Source organism: Vanessa tameamea, chromosome 20, assembly GCF_037043105.1.
Source record: "Vanessa tameamea isolate UH-Manoa-2023 chromosome 20, ilVanTame1 primary haplotype, whole genome shotgun sequence".
Lineage (NCBI taxonomy): Eukaryota > Metazoa > Arthropoda > Insecta > Lepidoptera > Nymphalidae > Vanessa > Vanessa tameamea.
The window spans coordinates 8773219-8791062 of NC_087328.1; the positions used below are offsets into that span (position 1 = coordinate 8773219).

General features: G+C 30.8%; 1 protein-coding gene across 2 annotated transcripts in view; it reads left to right on the forward strand.

Annotated features, from left to right (window-relative positions):
- Window positions 1-17844, forward strand: part of LOC113401615 (uncharacterized) — a 252847-nt gene that overhangs the window by 125256 nt on the left and 109747 nt on the right. Inside the window, exon 2 of one of the 2 annotated variants that reach the window (XM_064217974.1) lies at window positions 4182-4532. In XM_064217974.1, coding sequence (XP_064074044.1) covers window positions 4382-4532 — 151 coding nt within the window. In that variant the 5' untranslated portion in view covers window positions 4182-4381. Of the gene's footprint in view, window positions 1-3595; window positions 4533-17844 lie in introns of those variants that run through there. The other variant, XM_026641593.2, reaches the window with a different exon arrangement.

Below are 17844 nucleotides of genomic sequence, written 5' to 3' on the forward strand. Positions count from 1 at the left end.
TGTGTACACCGGTTTTCATGGGAACGCCGCTCCGAGGTCCCGGGTTCGATTCCCGGCCGAGTCGATGTAGAAAAAGTTCATTAGTTTTCTATGTTGTCTTGGGTCTGGGTGCATGTGGTACCGTCGTTACTTCTGATTTTCCATAACACAAGTGCTTTAGCTACTTACATTGGGATCAGAGTAATGTATGTGATGTTGTCCAATATTTATTATTTATTTATAATAAACTCCTAGGTCACACGGTATTCCTTACTATAATAAGATAAATTTTTAACTTGATCTATTAAAAAATTTAAAGCTTCTGTTTAAAAATCATTGTTAAATAAGGTATATTACTAAATACAAGATTATATTAAATAACAAAAGAGTGGACTTAGTATTTATAGATCTCTAGTAATATATACAAACATTTAACTGTAATTTACTGATATCTGTAATTAAAATGATGGAAAATAGTATCTACTGAGTTTCTTGCTGGTTCACAGTAGAATCTACTTTCCGAACCGGTGGTAGCATTACATTTAATTCAACACAGCAACATGACGATTTAAAAGTGCGTTTATGAACCTACTGGAATAAAGAATATTTTGATTTTGATAAATATATTTAATAAATAAATGAGGAATATTTTATTGATAAAGTAAATCGTGGTCTATTAATAAAAAAATTGAGGAAATTAAATGTATAAATAAAGCTTATTACCGGATAATAAGGTATATTATTCGATACAAGATTATATAGATGATAAAAAAAGCGTAGAGTTAATGCTTGTTGACTTCCAGGCAGGATATATTACATAAATATATAATTGTATTTAACTACTAACATGTCTGTATTTTTAGACGTCGAAAAAGAGTAACTACTGAGTTCTTCTCGGTAGAATCTACATTCCGAACCAGTGGTAGGTTCACTTAATACAGTTTCTCAAATGATGATTCAAAAGTGCTTGTCAAAGCCTACTTGAATAAAGTTTTGATGTTGATTTTGAAAAGAATTAACATACTTATACAAGTTGGTGGGAAGGAGTACTGAGTTCCTTACTCTGCTCAGTAAACTCGTTTTAAACTATATATTTAATTCAATGAAGAATATTTTAAATTTGATAGAATATATCTTGAGATCGAAGTTGCTATAACATGTATGTGTTTATACTACAATAGCCCTTAGCGAATCGAACTTGTGACTATGTTCCCTTAACATATATGTATATATGACGTTTTGATAGTGAATATTACGTAGCGATAATTAAAACTACTATTGAAGATATTACTTAAACGCTTCGCTTACTTTGTGTATGACTCATCGCCCTACTTTTAACTGAACAAGACATAACATGATTTTAATGAATTCTTGAATCGAATATAATTTTTTAATATTATTAAATTAAAAAAAAAAACTATTTTACGAATAGGACCAAAAATTTGTTGAGGTCCGAGCAAACACAATCGAGTTTTCACTGACTTGTTAGAGTGTATCGTGTAATATCGTTAGGTAACCTATATTTGATATTAGAGGATTGTTGAGGAATAAGGTCCAAGCCTCTCTAAGGGAGGCCTTGCCCAGCATCGGGACAGTTATTTGCAGTAACATTTTACGATCATTATTTTAATATTGCAAATTATTTTCGTTATATTTTAGTTGATAATTAAAATACTCTGGAAATTATTTGCATATTATGAGTTGTTAAGTTAAGGCTGAATACAGAAATCGTATTGTTGTTTTTTTTTAATTTTGTTGAAGTTTTCGTATAACTTTAAATAGCATGTCATATAAATAAATCAGGTTATAAAAATAATCAATACTGTTTTTAAAATAGGATTGATCTTATTTCTATAGTGATGATGATGACTAAATAAATTGTAGAGTCGATTATAAAAAAAAAAAAATAATTAGTACTATGTTATATTGGTAGTTTATATAGGTTATATTATCCTGTTCTATTTGTTTCTCCAGTACTAACATCTGCACTTAGTAGCATATAATGAATATGTAACTTTATGATAATTATTCTGTATGTTTTATTAAGAATTATGGAATGTACTTAGTTATGCAAAGAGGTTGTATATTATCATGATGTATGCGTTGTTATTATTACTTGTAGTGTATTATAGTAATGCGTAAGTCAGTGTAATTATGCTTGTAGTGTATTATAGTAATCTGTAAGTCAGTGTAATTATAATATAACTTAGATTTGATGATTTGGTCTGATTTGGATGTGTATTGGCTGAATTCTACTAATAACATATGTCTAGTGTATATAGGCAGGAAAGATCGTAACTTACCTACCTGATAAAGAAAATATTCATAATTTTTTTTTTTCGAGTAGATCTGTTTATAATTTATTACTAATTTTAATTTTATAGTACTTATTTTTATTTTTATAAAGATATATTTGACTAAACGTATTTTTGAGACTCGATTGTTTTCAATAAATATAGCTATGTTCGGGTAATTTTATTTTGTTTATGACCCCATTTTGCGGACTATCTTTGTGTTGGGTTCAGTATAGAGTCAAGGTAGATGTTTTTATTGGTATTGAAAATTTTAAGTTTATCCACGGTAATAATGTGTTAATATTTCTTGAATTTACATTGAAAATGTGTTAATTATAAATAAACGATGTGATCTGAAAAACATTTCTCATTCGAGCCATAAACACTCTGACACTGTTCTCGATAAGCTGATTTCGTAATATTTAAATAATTAAATCCGAATCGAATTAAAAATCGTAATTGAAAACAAATACGTAACTCTATTCTACAATTTAAATTACCGCTAAAATTGAGTAATACTTTAATGAAAAAATCAACAAAATATAAAAGACACTATTTTTTTTCCACTTCGTATCAAAGATCAACGTTTAAAACACTTTGAGCGACACTAAGATATAAAATCGGCACAGTTTCGAAATCACGTCTACTTTTTATGAAACCGTTTACATCTTAAAGGCATTTATCAATTTTATTACCGGTATTGAGTCAGTCTAAACAAAGGTTTCCACTCGGCCCTAAACGCCAATAAACCCAGAATCACCTTCGCACAAACCGATGGCAAAACCACGACCATAAAACCGTTTATACACGAACGCTAAACTACAAACATTACCAAATTACTACGAATAAAACACACGCGTAATCCTGTCATATCGCATTGCGATCCTAAACTCGCATTAAACCAGCTTACGAGAACAAAGAGCCGTTAAGACAACGCGTCACGCAAATCGCATCCACGAGTCAAACTCGCAAGCTCATAGCCGAGTGAACGCTTTTCGTTTAACAACCCCGTGCTCTCGAATCCTCCATCCTTACGTCATCTCACCCCATACGAAACTCGCTTCCTCATTGGCCGATCCGCTTTGGCGCGCTTTCTCGTCGCCGAAATAAAAACCGAGCACGTAGTCGCCATCTCTGTCGCCAGGTGAAATAAACCGAACACCAGACCGAGAAAGCATCTTTCTACCTCGTTGCTATCGCAATGATGTAACCAGTTTGAAATGAGACGCGTAATTTAGAAAGCAACGAGAGGGAAAGAGTCAGCGATAACGGTGTCGCAGTTCATTGTAGTGGTAGAGTGCGAAGGGAACGTGCTACCGTGCGTTCAACTATTTATAATCAAATAGGGTGCGCCTGTGTGAGCGTATGCTTACGTTATGCACCGCACACACATGCACGGCGAGTCGAGCGAGGCAATGATGTGCACGAAGTATTATCCCTTATTACACGATCCGCTTCCGCGCCGGCCGCACGTACAATAGTTGTCTGCCGACCTCTTTTGTATCGAAGTCGAAGTGTCAGCTTGTTTACATCGAAAAGCTAGAGCGATGCATAGTGCGTTAGTTAGCGCGATTGTGTCATCGACCGAGCATCGGTTATCGCTAAATTGCGAGTGATTCACGGACAATGTTCGCGACTGTGGTTTTACTGAAACTTTTTGTGAACTTGTGAATTTTTTAAAGGTCCAAAGTGCCGATCTTATTAGCCAAATTGAACTGTGACATTTTTCTACATTTAGACTCAGTGTGCCATTTTCGAGTGTCAAAGTGTTATCTTCGAGGAGATAAAACTTATTGTTAGAAATAATTTTCGAGAAAATATACGGACTTATTTTTTTTTTTGGAAAAATAATAAAAATCAGAAAATATAAATATAAATAAAAATATCATCGAAATTATCTCTACTTAGAAAAAAGTCGACCATAAAATTGACACAAATATAAACCAGTGGAAAAAAAAGGTTTAGAAAGAAATAGAACGTCGTTATCCATAAAGATAAAAAAGTCGAAGGGAGACGAAATCCAAACGCGCGCGAGCATTTATGCATACAAAACAAACCGCAATCTGTCCACGCTTCTTCCGTAGAAAAAGGCGTTGTGAGAGACAAAGATGGCTATAGCGTTCAACTTGCCGAGCGAAAGAGAGGCGGCTGAGGAGAACTTTTCACGATTGAACCGGCTCCTCGCTGAGTTGTACGAGGTTTTATGCCACATCTTGGTATCACGACAACCTGGGCAAGAAGCCCAGGAGAATCGGCGAGGTGAGTGCCCCCGAGAGCCTTATATACCACCTTACCACTTAAGATGCAATTCGACCTACATCGTGAATTTGGTGATGGTTGTGGCCATCCTTAAAGTGTCTCTCGCCTCGTCCCTCTTCAATACTGTCAGATAAAAAGAAGATTGTTTTAGATAAGTATTGTTAACGGTGATACTGCAAAGCAGATCTGGACTGTTGTTACGTATTTCTAAGTCCATCCGTCTTTTTGTAATAATTTTTGTAATATTAATTTCTCGAGATGTTGTGTCAAACTGCACTTAAATCGTAAATGGTGGTTTCGATCGAATTAAAAATGAAAATAAACGGTCATTTCATTTTTAATTCGATTTTTAATTTTTTTTAAATATTATCGCGCTTTTGATGACTTTGCTTCTTTATTCAAAATTTGAGTGAAGTTCGACAAAACGCCTCCACAATTGTTTATATGATGTAATAATGTTCGATTTAAGTAGTCACTTACGATGCATTTAAAAATCGATTGAAAAAAATGTGTTCAAATATTCGTAAATTTAATTCGTAAAATTCGATAACGTTTCAAATATTAGTTCATAAATAATTTTCCAAAAAATTGATAAAATGGTGGTGACGATTATTTTCATTGGCCATTTACTGTGTTAAGTTTTATATTTAGTTACAATTCAATTTGATCTCTTATTTTGTTGTATCAATTTTAATTAGAATAATTACGACTAGTTTAATTTATTTAGTTATTCATTAAACTATAATAGCATTTAGTTAAAGTTTTTTTTTTATGAAAAATTACATCCACGGATCTCAAATTTTATTTTAGTTCCAAATATTCTCGAATAGTCATATTTAGTTCTTTATATATATAATGTATTATATATTTTATTAGCTTCACTTCGATTTGTTTAGACGCCAAATATTAGTTAAATATACGGAATCGTTAATATTCACGAACTTTGATTATATTCTATTAAAATTAGTATAATGCCTTATTATATCAACAAAAATGTAAATAATTTGAAATCTTAAAATTGTTTCTGAAACTCGATGATGCTCTCGATCGTGTAATGTATAAATACTTATTTGTATAAATGTCATTTTTTTAATTTTTTATAATAGATTTATAGTTTTGTCTTGTAAATATTGCATTTAGTTTTTTTTGTGATGTTTCTTATAAGCGATTTTCGATTATTTAATTATTATTATCCATATTCTTAAGCGCCGCATGTAACCGACTAAACATAAACAGTTTTGTGTTGAACTATATGGCCACGAATAATCGTGGTTTATTGTGAAATAAACTTATTATTTTTAAACACAATGAGATTTTCACTATCCACGCCTCTGCCTTATCATTTAATATATTTTATCAATTATAAATCAAATAAAAGAAATTTCAATTATCAATTAACAACAATTAATACACAACAGAAATCGTTAAGAGTAAATAGTTGAGAACTGAAAATTAAAATCCCGATACGAAACGACAAATTTAAAAATAGAACAAAAATAAAGTGATGTATTTTAAAAGAATATTTGAACAAGTCACGTTCAACCGTAACGTACACAGAAATGTATAACTCATAAACAGTGTCAGGCGTCGGTTCGTCAATCAAGTCGAAAATAACTTGTTTATTGAAACTTGGACTTGTTAAAACGTGTCCGTACGGAACAATGGGAAACAATGTTTTAATTTTAAAACACGCTAAGAGGAAAATAAATACATTATTAAATCTATTTTGCAATATTTTTAAAACTATTTAACCGATAAATCAGAATTGTTTTCATAGATTAGTTCGAAAATAATGTATGCATTATTAATAACACTATAATGTTCAGACAAGTTTAAACATGTTTTGAGTAAAACAATGAGCGGATTTTGTTAGAGATATAACGTAAGTTGATCAGTTGTGTATAAATGTGTACAGTTAAAAGTACTTTTGAGAAGAGTAGTATATTCCCAGTAGTTAAACGACGAACATTTAAAAAGTTTATACCTACTGCAGAGTATTGTAACAAATTAATTTAAAATACATTTATATCGTTATACTCGTGGTCTTAACATGATATTTAAGCATGTATTGTAACACTATTTTACTATACAAAAGTTACTATACTGTCCATGTTAATCCTTTTTTCATTGATTTGAATTTTTTTTTTTTTACTGGACCTAATGTAAATTAAATAATAGATACAATATTTAAATAAAAACGTATGACCATTGACTAAATTAAGAATATTGAATTCTCAAAATAATTTAAAAGGTGGATAGTTTTGCATGGTTAATTTTATTTATACCAGCACCATAATTAATCTGTTCAAAACTAAGCAGATCTCTTGGCACATAAAACGGACCAGAAACAGAGCCTTAGAAAGGGACAAACGACATAATATAGTTCAAACTTGAAACTAGGCACTAAACTTGCTCTGATTCGTGCAGTCACGAACGAGTTAGTCCAAGTCTTGTATAACAGCGGATTAAAAGAACATTTAGAAAGAAGACGGGAATTATTAAAAGTATAGAAACAATTATAAGAGAAAAAGTCTTTTAAAAATTTTGCCAAGTTTTCGAACGCGGATCACTTCATATTTTATACAGTTATATATTTATTTTCAATAAACTGTTACAAATAATATTTTATTACGTGTTTGCTTGTACAATGAATGTAAAACGTCAGATTAAAAAAATCATAAATATTTAAAAAAATTATAGAAATAAATATTTTAATTACGCATTTTTATTAAAATCAAAACAGAATTTAAAATCAAGACCTTTTTAAGAAATTGAATTTCTTTTATTGTTCTATTTTCAAATAATAAAAATCTTATAACTTAGATCAGAGTATAGCATTGGCATTGGACTCGAGTCGACATTCGAAAGGAAAATCGATGCAATTCAATGTGTCTTGAACGAAGAAATCGAAAACTGACATTATTTTCACTTTATATAGCATTTATTTTGAAATAATATTTCATTAAATTCTAAATACGTTTATAAGATATTATAGTAAGTCATGTAATGGAATTTATCGCAAAAAACTTACAGGAAAAAGTTTTCATATTCGAATTGGAAATCAAATTTATTAGTAACTTTATTTTAATAAACTTTAATACAGTATTTAAAATAGTTTTACACAATTAATGAACAATATTATTTATATAACATAAACGAAATAGTCTAATAAGAATTTCGCATTTCAAAATAAATTCGTTTATAATATTTTGATTGGCATTGAATTATAAATAGTTCACATCGAAAAAGGTTTTACGAATTTCGAACTTCACAATTTTTTTTACAAACAAAAGCAAAGTTCATCATTGCGCTGTGTGGTCCTTTCAATTGTTGAAATACAACACAAAAATCGATTTGTCTCTACTTTCTTCAACAATATAACAAAAGATTATATACTCTAATACCTTAATAATAAGGTCTTGGTTCCCAAGGGTGTAAGGTAAAAATAAAATTGTCCTAGCTTATAGTAAGTCACGGTTTCCAAGTACTGACTTATTCCGATTACAATTGAAGTGGAAAGCGACGCTTCAACGAGTCCAGAGATCATAATATTTTTTTTTTGTCCAGGAATCGATTTTGGTTTAATGTTCTTGTCATTGTTATAGGAGACTTAGTCATAGTTATTTTTAAAAAAATATACTTCGAAACATCAATTTAGTATAGTTACAATTGTTTTAATAATAAATCGAACACCTCGTCGGTATAGTGGCTTAGTATTCTCTTCTGGAATTGTCCGTTGATCATCCGTCGGAATTTTTCCGAATCTTTCAAATTGACTCTTACGTCATGAGAGTGACGTACTAGCTGCACCTGTGTTGGCGCACACACTTAAGTACTACAACGTCTTCTGTGCCGTTAGCTAGTCTCTTGTGGGGTAGCTGTGACTCAAAAGCAAGAACAGTCAGTCATAAATCATAATATATAATAGCTAATATATAAAAATACTTTAAAATTAAATTTAAATCTATTTTAATATTTGTATTATAAATAAGTTCACATACGAATTGGTTAAAAATGAAACCATTAAACTACATTTTGATAACATTTTATAATGACAATGATTAATAAAAGGCTTGAATTAACTCCTATTTATACTAATATATGTTTTATGTCATATAAGATAATATTATATTTCTCTTATATATATGTACCTTCTAAACTACATATAAAAAAAAAAAGGATTTTTTTCAGTTACATAATTAAAAAAAAACTACTAAACAAATATACATAAAACTCGTATGAAAAGATGCAACGCGTATCGGAGAAGATTTTAATATATATAAAATATAACATGACAGACACGTGCCGACGGTTTTGCTTGCAGTATAAAATAAAAAAGCTATTTTAATAAACTCTAAGGTAACTATTGTTAGATAGCCCATTTATTGATAACGGCTATAGACTATTTAAAATTAGACTACAACATACATAGACGGAACAGAACGTTTAACGCGGGTAAAACTGAGACAGTATAGTTAGTATGGTAATGACGTAGTTTTGACCGATTTTGGCCATAGTGCACATTCTTAAGGACGACTAGCACGCAGGATATGTTATTATGCACATGTGTGTGTTGACACAGGTACACTCTGTATTTGCTCACTCTCATAATCTGATGCGACGAAAAATCCGACACCATCGGAAAAACTTCGGGCATTTCTTATTTCTAGACTTAAAAATTTTTCAGCTGAAAAAAATGGCGTTTGGATTCAGTATCTTACGATATGCGGTTTTATATCTTGGCGTTAACTTAGTGGTAGGTGTGATAGCCCTTTTAGATAGGTACCACCCACTCATCAGATATTCTACCGCCAAACAGCAGTACCTAGTATTGTTGTGTACCTACGAGTATATGAAGCCTGAGTGAGCCAATGTACAGACAGGCATGCCAGGCACAAGAGACGTAACATCTTAGTTCCCAAAGTTGCTGGATAAATGGCGATGTAAATAATGGTTAATTTTTCTTACAGAGCCACTGTCTATGGTTCTGTCTATTGGTGGTGACCACTTACCATGAGACCACTTACCATTTAAAAAAAGATCGAGTCAGTCTAGTAGTTAGTATATAAAATCTTATAAGAATGGATTAAAAAAAATACGTTTTATAAAATAAAAAAACTTGAATTTTTGCATATCTAAATAACAATAAACGAATTCTGGGAATAATTAAACATACAATTGAAATTATGATATACCCGTTTTATAACTGCAAGAATATATAAACTAAGTTATAATTCCCTAATTACAAAGTGAAAATACGTACAAACAAGTGGAACCATTGACAAAGTGTTAATTTGGTACATAAATAACATTGGATTTACATACTGGTTAGGTGGTAACTCAGCTCATTAGCCTGACCCTTATGTCTATGCAATAAGGGCTATAATTCATTAATAATTCCCACAAACTTGCCTGTTCGAATTTTATTGCGTGGAAAGGTATAGTATTCAGGATTAGGTTAGATACATATTATATCTTTGTGTAAATGATTAAATTTATTAATGCGAATAATTTATTCGCCACAATTATGAAAACGGCTGAATTAAAGTTTATTTTGAATATGAATGTATACAGGTTTTACATGCATAAGTCATTTTAGAACTAACAACAATGATTTATAAATAATTTCAAATTTGGAACAAATAAATTCGTTTTTACGTTTAATATTATCTAGAAATTCATATTAAATAATTATTACATTTTTATTTAGTTAACAAAAAAAAAGTAATAACAATATAGTTGATATTAACTAGATATTTTTTCGAAATATATTATTGACATATTTTTATAAATATTAATAAACAATACAGAATTTACAAAAAAAATATCACAGACGATAAATTTCAAATCAGTAACCATTGATTTATATTTTATTCATAATCATATAAAACGTTAATAATGTAGCGTTTGAAATAATATTTTGTTACCTATAAATCTAGCAATGTCATGTAAGTTTTTTTTTAACTAGCACGTCTCTACACGCAAGGGTATTAATAAATACCACAGGTGTTGTTCGACACAGGTGTTCGTATCCTTTATTTAGGGTTCTTGGGCATAATGTTTAGGTTTTCCGACACATTCGTTGCTTTTTAATTTTAATAAAAACAATAATTAATTTAAATACATATTATTCACGCGTGCAATTTGTATGATAGAAGCTTGTAACGTTGTGCGAGTGTCTATAACTGCACATTCGTTATTGGTGTGCGTTTACACATCCAATGGCGTGTCTGTGTCTCTATGTGTGCGTGCGTTAGTACGAGATGTGTTAGAGTGAGTGTTAATTGTATACTTTGTATTATCGGCATAAAACTCCGTTGCACTCCAATAATGGCCTGATTTACGCTTGACCGTATTCTTTTAGACAGGTTCAGACATGTTCAATAGGGCTTTGTCTGGGATCGCACCTAGTCCGGTGTATTTTTTACCTCGTTGGGTGGAACGAATAACAATTGATTGAGACGTGATAAGAATAGTTGTTTGATAGTATTTAAATTTTCATATGGGATTATATTAGATTTGTTATATTAGTGTTCGCTCATTGGTCGAAATTCAATAATAATCATTATTAAAAAGAAAAACACATTGTTTTGAAAATCGAATTAATGAAACTACTATATTTTTATTTGCACTACAGTTATTGATTTTTTACCGAATAAAATATAATATATATCTTTGCTCATATTTGTGTTATTTTATCAGTGTCTAAAACTGCGGTTTAATTTTTTGGACCGTAACTTAAGGTTTGCTACAATTAACGACAATAATTTACAAGCTTAACGGTGAAGCAAGACAACTAAATATGTATTCTTAGTGACTCTATTTGTTTCAATATATGAAGGAGAACTATATATCTCTTTCATATATTGAAACATTCAACATATATGTTGAAAAATAAATAGTCACACGCCAGTTATCAAGATTTACGTAGTGTTTTAGTAATTAGTAATGAACAAACAGTTTTTGGACGACCTCCTTGGTTGAGTAGTGTGTACGCCGGTTTTCATGGGTACGCCACTCCGAGGTCCCGGGTTCGATTCCCGGCCGAGTCGATGTAGAAAAAGTTCGTTAGTTTTCTATGTTGTCTTGGGTCTGGTTGTTTGTGATGCCTTCTGATTTCCATAACACAAGTGTTTTAGTTACTTACATCGGGATCAGAGTAATGTATGTGATGTTGTCCATAATTTATTTATTTATTAGTTTTTAATGTCTAATATTTAGATATAAAAAAATACTATTCTAATTTAAAAAAAAAGCTATAGAATGAAGCCCAGTATAAGTTTACGTCATTAAGAAATTGATCAGTTAAAACATTTGGTTAAGTTAGGTTAAAATAGTTTTGTTATTGCTTAGTATATTTTAGCTTAGTAAGTTAGGTGGGTAGGTACCACCCATTCATCAGTTATTCTACCACCAAATAGCAATATTTAGCATTGTTGTGTTCTGGTTTGAAAGGTGAATGAGCCAGGGCTAATGGGTACCTGATGGTCAGTAGTCACCATCATCCATAGATATTGACGCAGTAAGTTACACCACAAATTGTCATGCACCACAAGTCTTGGGAACTAAGATGTTATGTCCCTCATACCTGTAGCTGCACTCGCTCATTCACCCTACAAACCAGGTAAACAACGTTAAAAGTATTGATGTTTGTAGGTCAAAATTGTGATGTGTGGGTGGTACCTACAAAGACGTGCACGAAGCCCTTCTACTTAGTAAGGTTATCCGTTGTGACTAAACCCCGTCCAGAAATTTATAAGGAACACCTTTTTATTATTAATTACTAGTTTTGCCCGCGACTTCAATTCCGTATAGGTGGGGGGGGGTTACATTTCATGATAATCGGCTTAGTAGTTAAAACACTTTCGTATATATAATATTAGTCCAGATTACAGTTTTACTTTAAATTAACTAACCGAGGAAACTTTGATACGCTTACGTCTTAATACAACTATTTAAAACTGTATCTGTCAAAATCTCGTACAAATTGATTTACTCACTTGCACTCTCGTAAAAATATAATAATAAAGAACACGATCTAAGTGCTGGAAATTAACTCATCTAAGTGTATAATAACTGCTTTACAAAAAGGGCCATTATAACGAGATCCCCATTCGAATTTTATGGGCCATGAAAACGATTTTTTTTTGTTAATTATGTTAACGAAACGTTATAATTGTGGTCCAAAATCTTGTTTAGAGATTTTTATTTATGTATTACTAGTTGTGTTATGTACGGTTTCGCTTGCGTTTTAGGGGTTGGTCGTCAGGTGGTAAGCATGAAAACCGAACCAAATTTCTTCAAAATTGGTTCCGTTGTTTGGCCGTGAAAGAGCAACAGACAGACAGAACTACTTTCGAATTTATAATATTACTATATATACCTTTATGAAATAGTACAGAAAATACTTAGAACTAATTAGAATATCAACAAGGTGTAATTATTAAAAAGAGCAGTCTTAGCGAACTAGCTATTTCTTCTAGACAACCAGATCGAAAAATTCACTTTAAAATAGAAACCGGTGGTGTATGTAAAACACATACAAATAAATATAAATTACTAATTTTACTGATTATAAAATAAAACTAAAATGCTACTATTGGAACGGAGTTTGTTTACGCGGATTGCAGTAGAGTCAATTGGCAGAAGTCGTCACGCCGTCGTCACGTCAAGCGCTATGCCACCTCTAGGCGACCTTTCCCTCTATCTTTTTCTAATCGAATGTTGTTGTGATATTTAAATTTCGAACCTTTTGTTCCATATCGACATTCGTTATCTGTTACATGTCAAGCTTCCTTCCCTTTTTATATTTTACTCTGTGAACATTACTAGCCGTTATATGTACGTACTTTATAATAAAATAAAGTAAAAGATATTTTACTTTTTTTAATTAAATATTAACAAATGTAATTTAATTTTGTTTTATTTTAGAATTTTATTAAATATTATCATTTAATTATTTATTTAATGTAATTGTTTCAACTAGGTCTCGTTTTTTTTAATAATCTAAGATTTATTCCGAAAGCCTCGTATATTTCTTATTATTCAGATTAATATTCAGTGTCTAGTTTGACCCTTGACCCAGGAATATTGAACGAGAACTGCCTTAATTAATAAAGCCTAGCTTATGATTAAATTGCGATGACAGACATAGTTAAGTTAAACTAAGTTAAATGCCCTTTGTAAATTACCATCAACGAAATACATATTATAAATACATAATAATATATGTAACCGCTTTATATTATCATTATATAGTATTAATTAATTTATCTAATGTACACGACCACAGTTATAGCTAGAGTGCATTGTCTAGACAAAAAAAATAAATTGTTTAAAATAGAATAAACGAGAGCAAAATCATACATAGTGTTACCAGTTATTAAATGTTTGTGTAGATCACACAACTGAATAAATTTGGTTGAAATATATCTTAACATCCCGTAAACTACTGGGATAAAGTCTCATTCCTTGAGAACGCTTTCAAACTTTTTTCACGAAGATGTTCCACGCTGCTCGAATGCGTTGCTTAGATGAATACTCGATGGCTCATATCCGGCTTTGAACCTGCAATCTCTGGTCAAAATTCATATGTTATAATTGCTGAGCCATCTGAGGTGGTTTAATTTAAAGTAAACTTGAATTCAATGTGTTGGTAGGTAAGGCAAATAGTGCACCTGATGGTAAGTGGTAACCACCGGTCATAGACATAACCATTCTTTAAATCGGCAATGCGCCACCAACTCACCCATAAAACGGAACAATAAGTATTGCTGTTTGGCGGTAGAATATCTGAGTGGTACCTACCCAGGTGGGCCACATTCAGGATATATAATTACTACAAAAGGATAAAAATATTACGCAATGTATATTCAATAGAACAGTGACATACTAACACGCGGAAAGGTCTCGTGTGCCCCAGAGTGGGATCCTTGACACTATAGCATTTCAACTAAGATCATTAGTGTCGTAAGAAACACCATGAGCTTGTGAAACAGATGGCTCATTTTATAGTTTAGTCTTTACATAAACTTAAAATATAACTATATCACGTGGGAGATTAATATCGATACAATAATGTCATAACTCATTACACAGTAACAGCTCATTAATGTCTTATATGACCTTATTCCACTAGGCTGTTGAAATGTCTAGATAGGTATTTTTTTGTTTTCCCTGAACATATGATTCTCTTCTAGAATTAGATTAGTATAGCGGAAATTAAATAAATAAAATTCTCAGATGTGATTCGAACCTGCTACCTTGGATTTTTTTGATCCAATTGGATCAAAGAACCACAACAATGATTTTTCTATTCATTTATCGGTGCAAATCTCCGAAGGAATAGCTAAATTTTTGATAGAATATTATTGAAACCTCGAGTCAAGGTAAGTAGTTATACTTGATTGTATATTATGTTAATATACAATAGTATTAAGTACATAATAAGAATCAAATACAAAAAAACACAAAACACAATTCATCGTGAATTTCAATGTATATCAAATGATCGTCAAACAAAATCAATTGACACAAGCCAAATAAAATCAATATTTTATAATCCGATAATATATAAAAAAAAAAAAAAAATTCACAACTAGGACTGGCGAATAGGCCATCTGATAATAAGTGGTCACCACTGCTCAGAGATGTTAGTACTGCAAGAAATATTAATCATTCCTCATATCACCAAAACACCAACAACCTTGGGAACATACTTATATCCTTTTGTAGCTGTAGTTACACTGGGTTACTCACCCTTCAGGTTCGAACACAACAATAGGTTCTAACAATTGCTTTTTGTAGGCAGCATACATATTTCGATAATGAAACATACATAAAGACCAAATTATAACAGAGGAATATATAATGGTCATACTCATAATAAGACCAAAATACACAAAACCATAAATAAAATCATATATCACGAAACATCCGAAGTTAGTCCATAAGTTAAGACCTAGGACACAGCCAGTAAACCTGCAGTTTCAAAACCTGTTTCCAACAAGCAACGCTAACTATCTCCTAAGCATATTTTGTAATACCGTTACTTGCTTTGTAATTTATTACAAGCGTGGTTTAGGGAATACCATCACCCCCATTATAAAATACCGTTGAGATATTTTATGTAGAATTATACTATATTATATATAAAGATATATAATATGCTGTTTACGGGCGATTAGGTAAATAAATCGAAATGTATTTTATTTAAGTACATTTTCCAATAAAACACTTTTAAATTGTCCATATTTCAACTCTACCACCGTTTCCGAAAACATCCTCCAAATTCACCGTTTCAGAAAAGAAATTCGCATAGTTGCTCTTTTCAACTAAAGCAGATTTACAATGATGTTAATAATTAACGTAATATACAATATAGAAATAATTTTGTAACAATTAAAACTATATTACGCAAATATACCTTGCCATAATACGTACCTAACATCAGTATGAAAAAGGAACATTCTATACAAATAAATGATTATTATTAATGCTGTCTTTGTCACTCGATTGTCAAACCAACGGTGACAGAAAGAGAGAAAACAGTATTTCACTTTTCACTGAAACGTCAGTTAAATGTTATAATTAAGGAGGATAATGATTCAATTTTAGGTATTTCTATTTTAAATTAATTATTAATTTTACTTGCAATTATAAAATAAACACAACAGCTGCAGCACAATTAAAAATTATTGTAACTTTTTCTGTGCAAATATTTTTAATTGGAACAAAAGTTAAAGAGGTACAGTTTACTCATAATTTCCATAGATGACGTTACCTGATGCATATCTATAAAATATTAACTATAAATGGACATTATGAATAATAATTTTATTTTAATTATTATTAAATTTATACAAATTAAATATTAAATAACATTATAGCATCTCTATATTCAATTATTCGACCAAAAATATCTGAAGTATATTTTGATTTATTTTGGTAAATCATCAAAATAATATATCAGAGATGGATATCGATATAATTTGCTATCGATGACACGACCCTTAAATATTTTGTACAATGATTAACTTAGCTAACACCCTCTTACTAATAGACCGAAAAGCGGCTGCACACACAATGCATTGTCTCCTTCGTTCTAATGTCAAATTACTTAAGCCAGAAAGAGAGTAAATCAAAGTAAAACTAGTGAACCGCTACCCAACTTTTATTAGTAACAATGTGTAGTTACTACATAAAAAAGTAGAGTCACTTATAAAGCTCTGTTAACTATAATTACGTAACGTTATACCAAGTACTATTAAAAAGCAACCAGATGTTTACAGCACGGAGCTGAGCACGTGTGACCAATTATAAGACAAAGGACGGTAGACATTGTCGCGTTACCTACGGCGCAATTGTGATTATAACTTGTTACCGAGAAAATGATTATAATAGTTGTTGAACCTTAGCTGACCGCAAGACTCATAAATGACATACAAATAAAACAGTCACAAAAAATTTATAGTTTAGTAGTACAATAAGTTCTAGAGTTATCATCAATGCTAATGTAATCTGTCTGTCAAGCCAAACCACTGATTTTGATAAATTTTGGTATTAAGCAAGTTTGAACCCCAAGAAGGGGCATATTTTTCTAATATGGTTTGTCTTGAATTAAAAAAAAATTGCAAACTACAAAAAAGTATGAGTTACTTAAATAAAAAATTGATGCCTTTAATAAATTAAGCTAAGTAGAAACCATACAAGTAACAATCAAAAATCTTAATTAAGATCAAACATTTTCTAAAACTTCTTAAATATTTTCAAGGCATTTGTACAAATTAGTAAACTAAACCTCAGAAAAGCTATTTACCTCCAAAGCATTAAACTTTATAATATCATAAACTTTACAACAATATCGTTCATATTAAAGTAGCATTAACGCTTTACGCTGCCATAAAGTAGTAATCTCACTATTAAATTCAGTGTTTTACAATTATAATTCCCCATTTCATAACATCAACAATGATAACTTCTAAATTACTGGACGTGGGAACAACAGACATGCATCATTGCCTGAGAAAAGAAATGAAAATTTTTTAAAGACTACAGAAACTTTAGTCCATTAAAATCCTGCTTTGTTTTATTGACAATTAAATCAAATTTTATAATGTACAGTTTCTCGTAAGCGTGTTCTATTTAAACGTTATTATCATCACTTATAACGTAATCGTCATTAAAAACATCATCTACAAGTTTAAATGCTTTTGTTTATGAATCACAAGCTGTATTAAAAGTTTCATCTGTTAGATTAAAGTGGGAATCGTGACAAGTACGAAGTCTTAAAATTACGATGGGTCCGGATAAA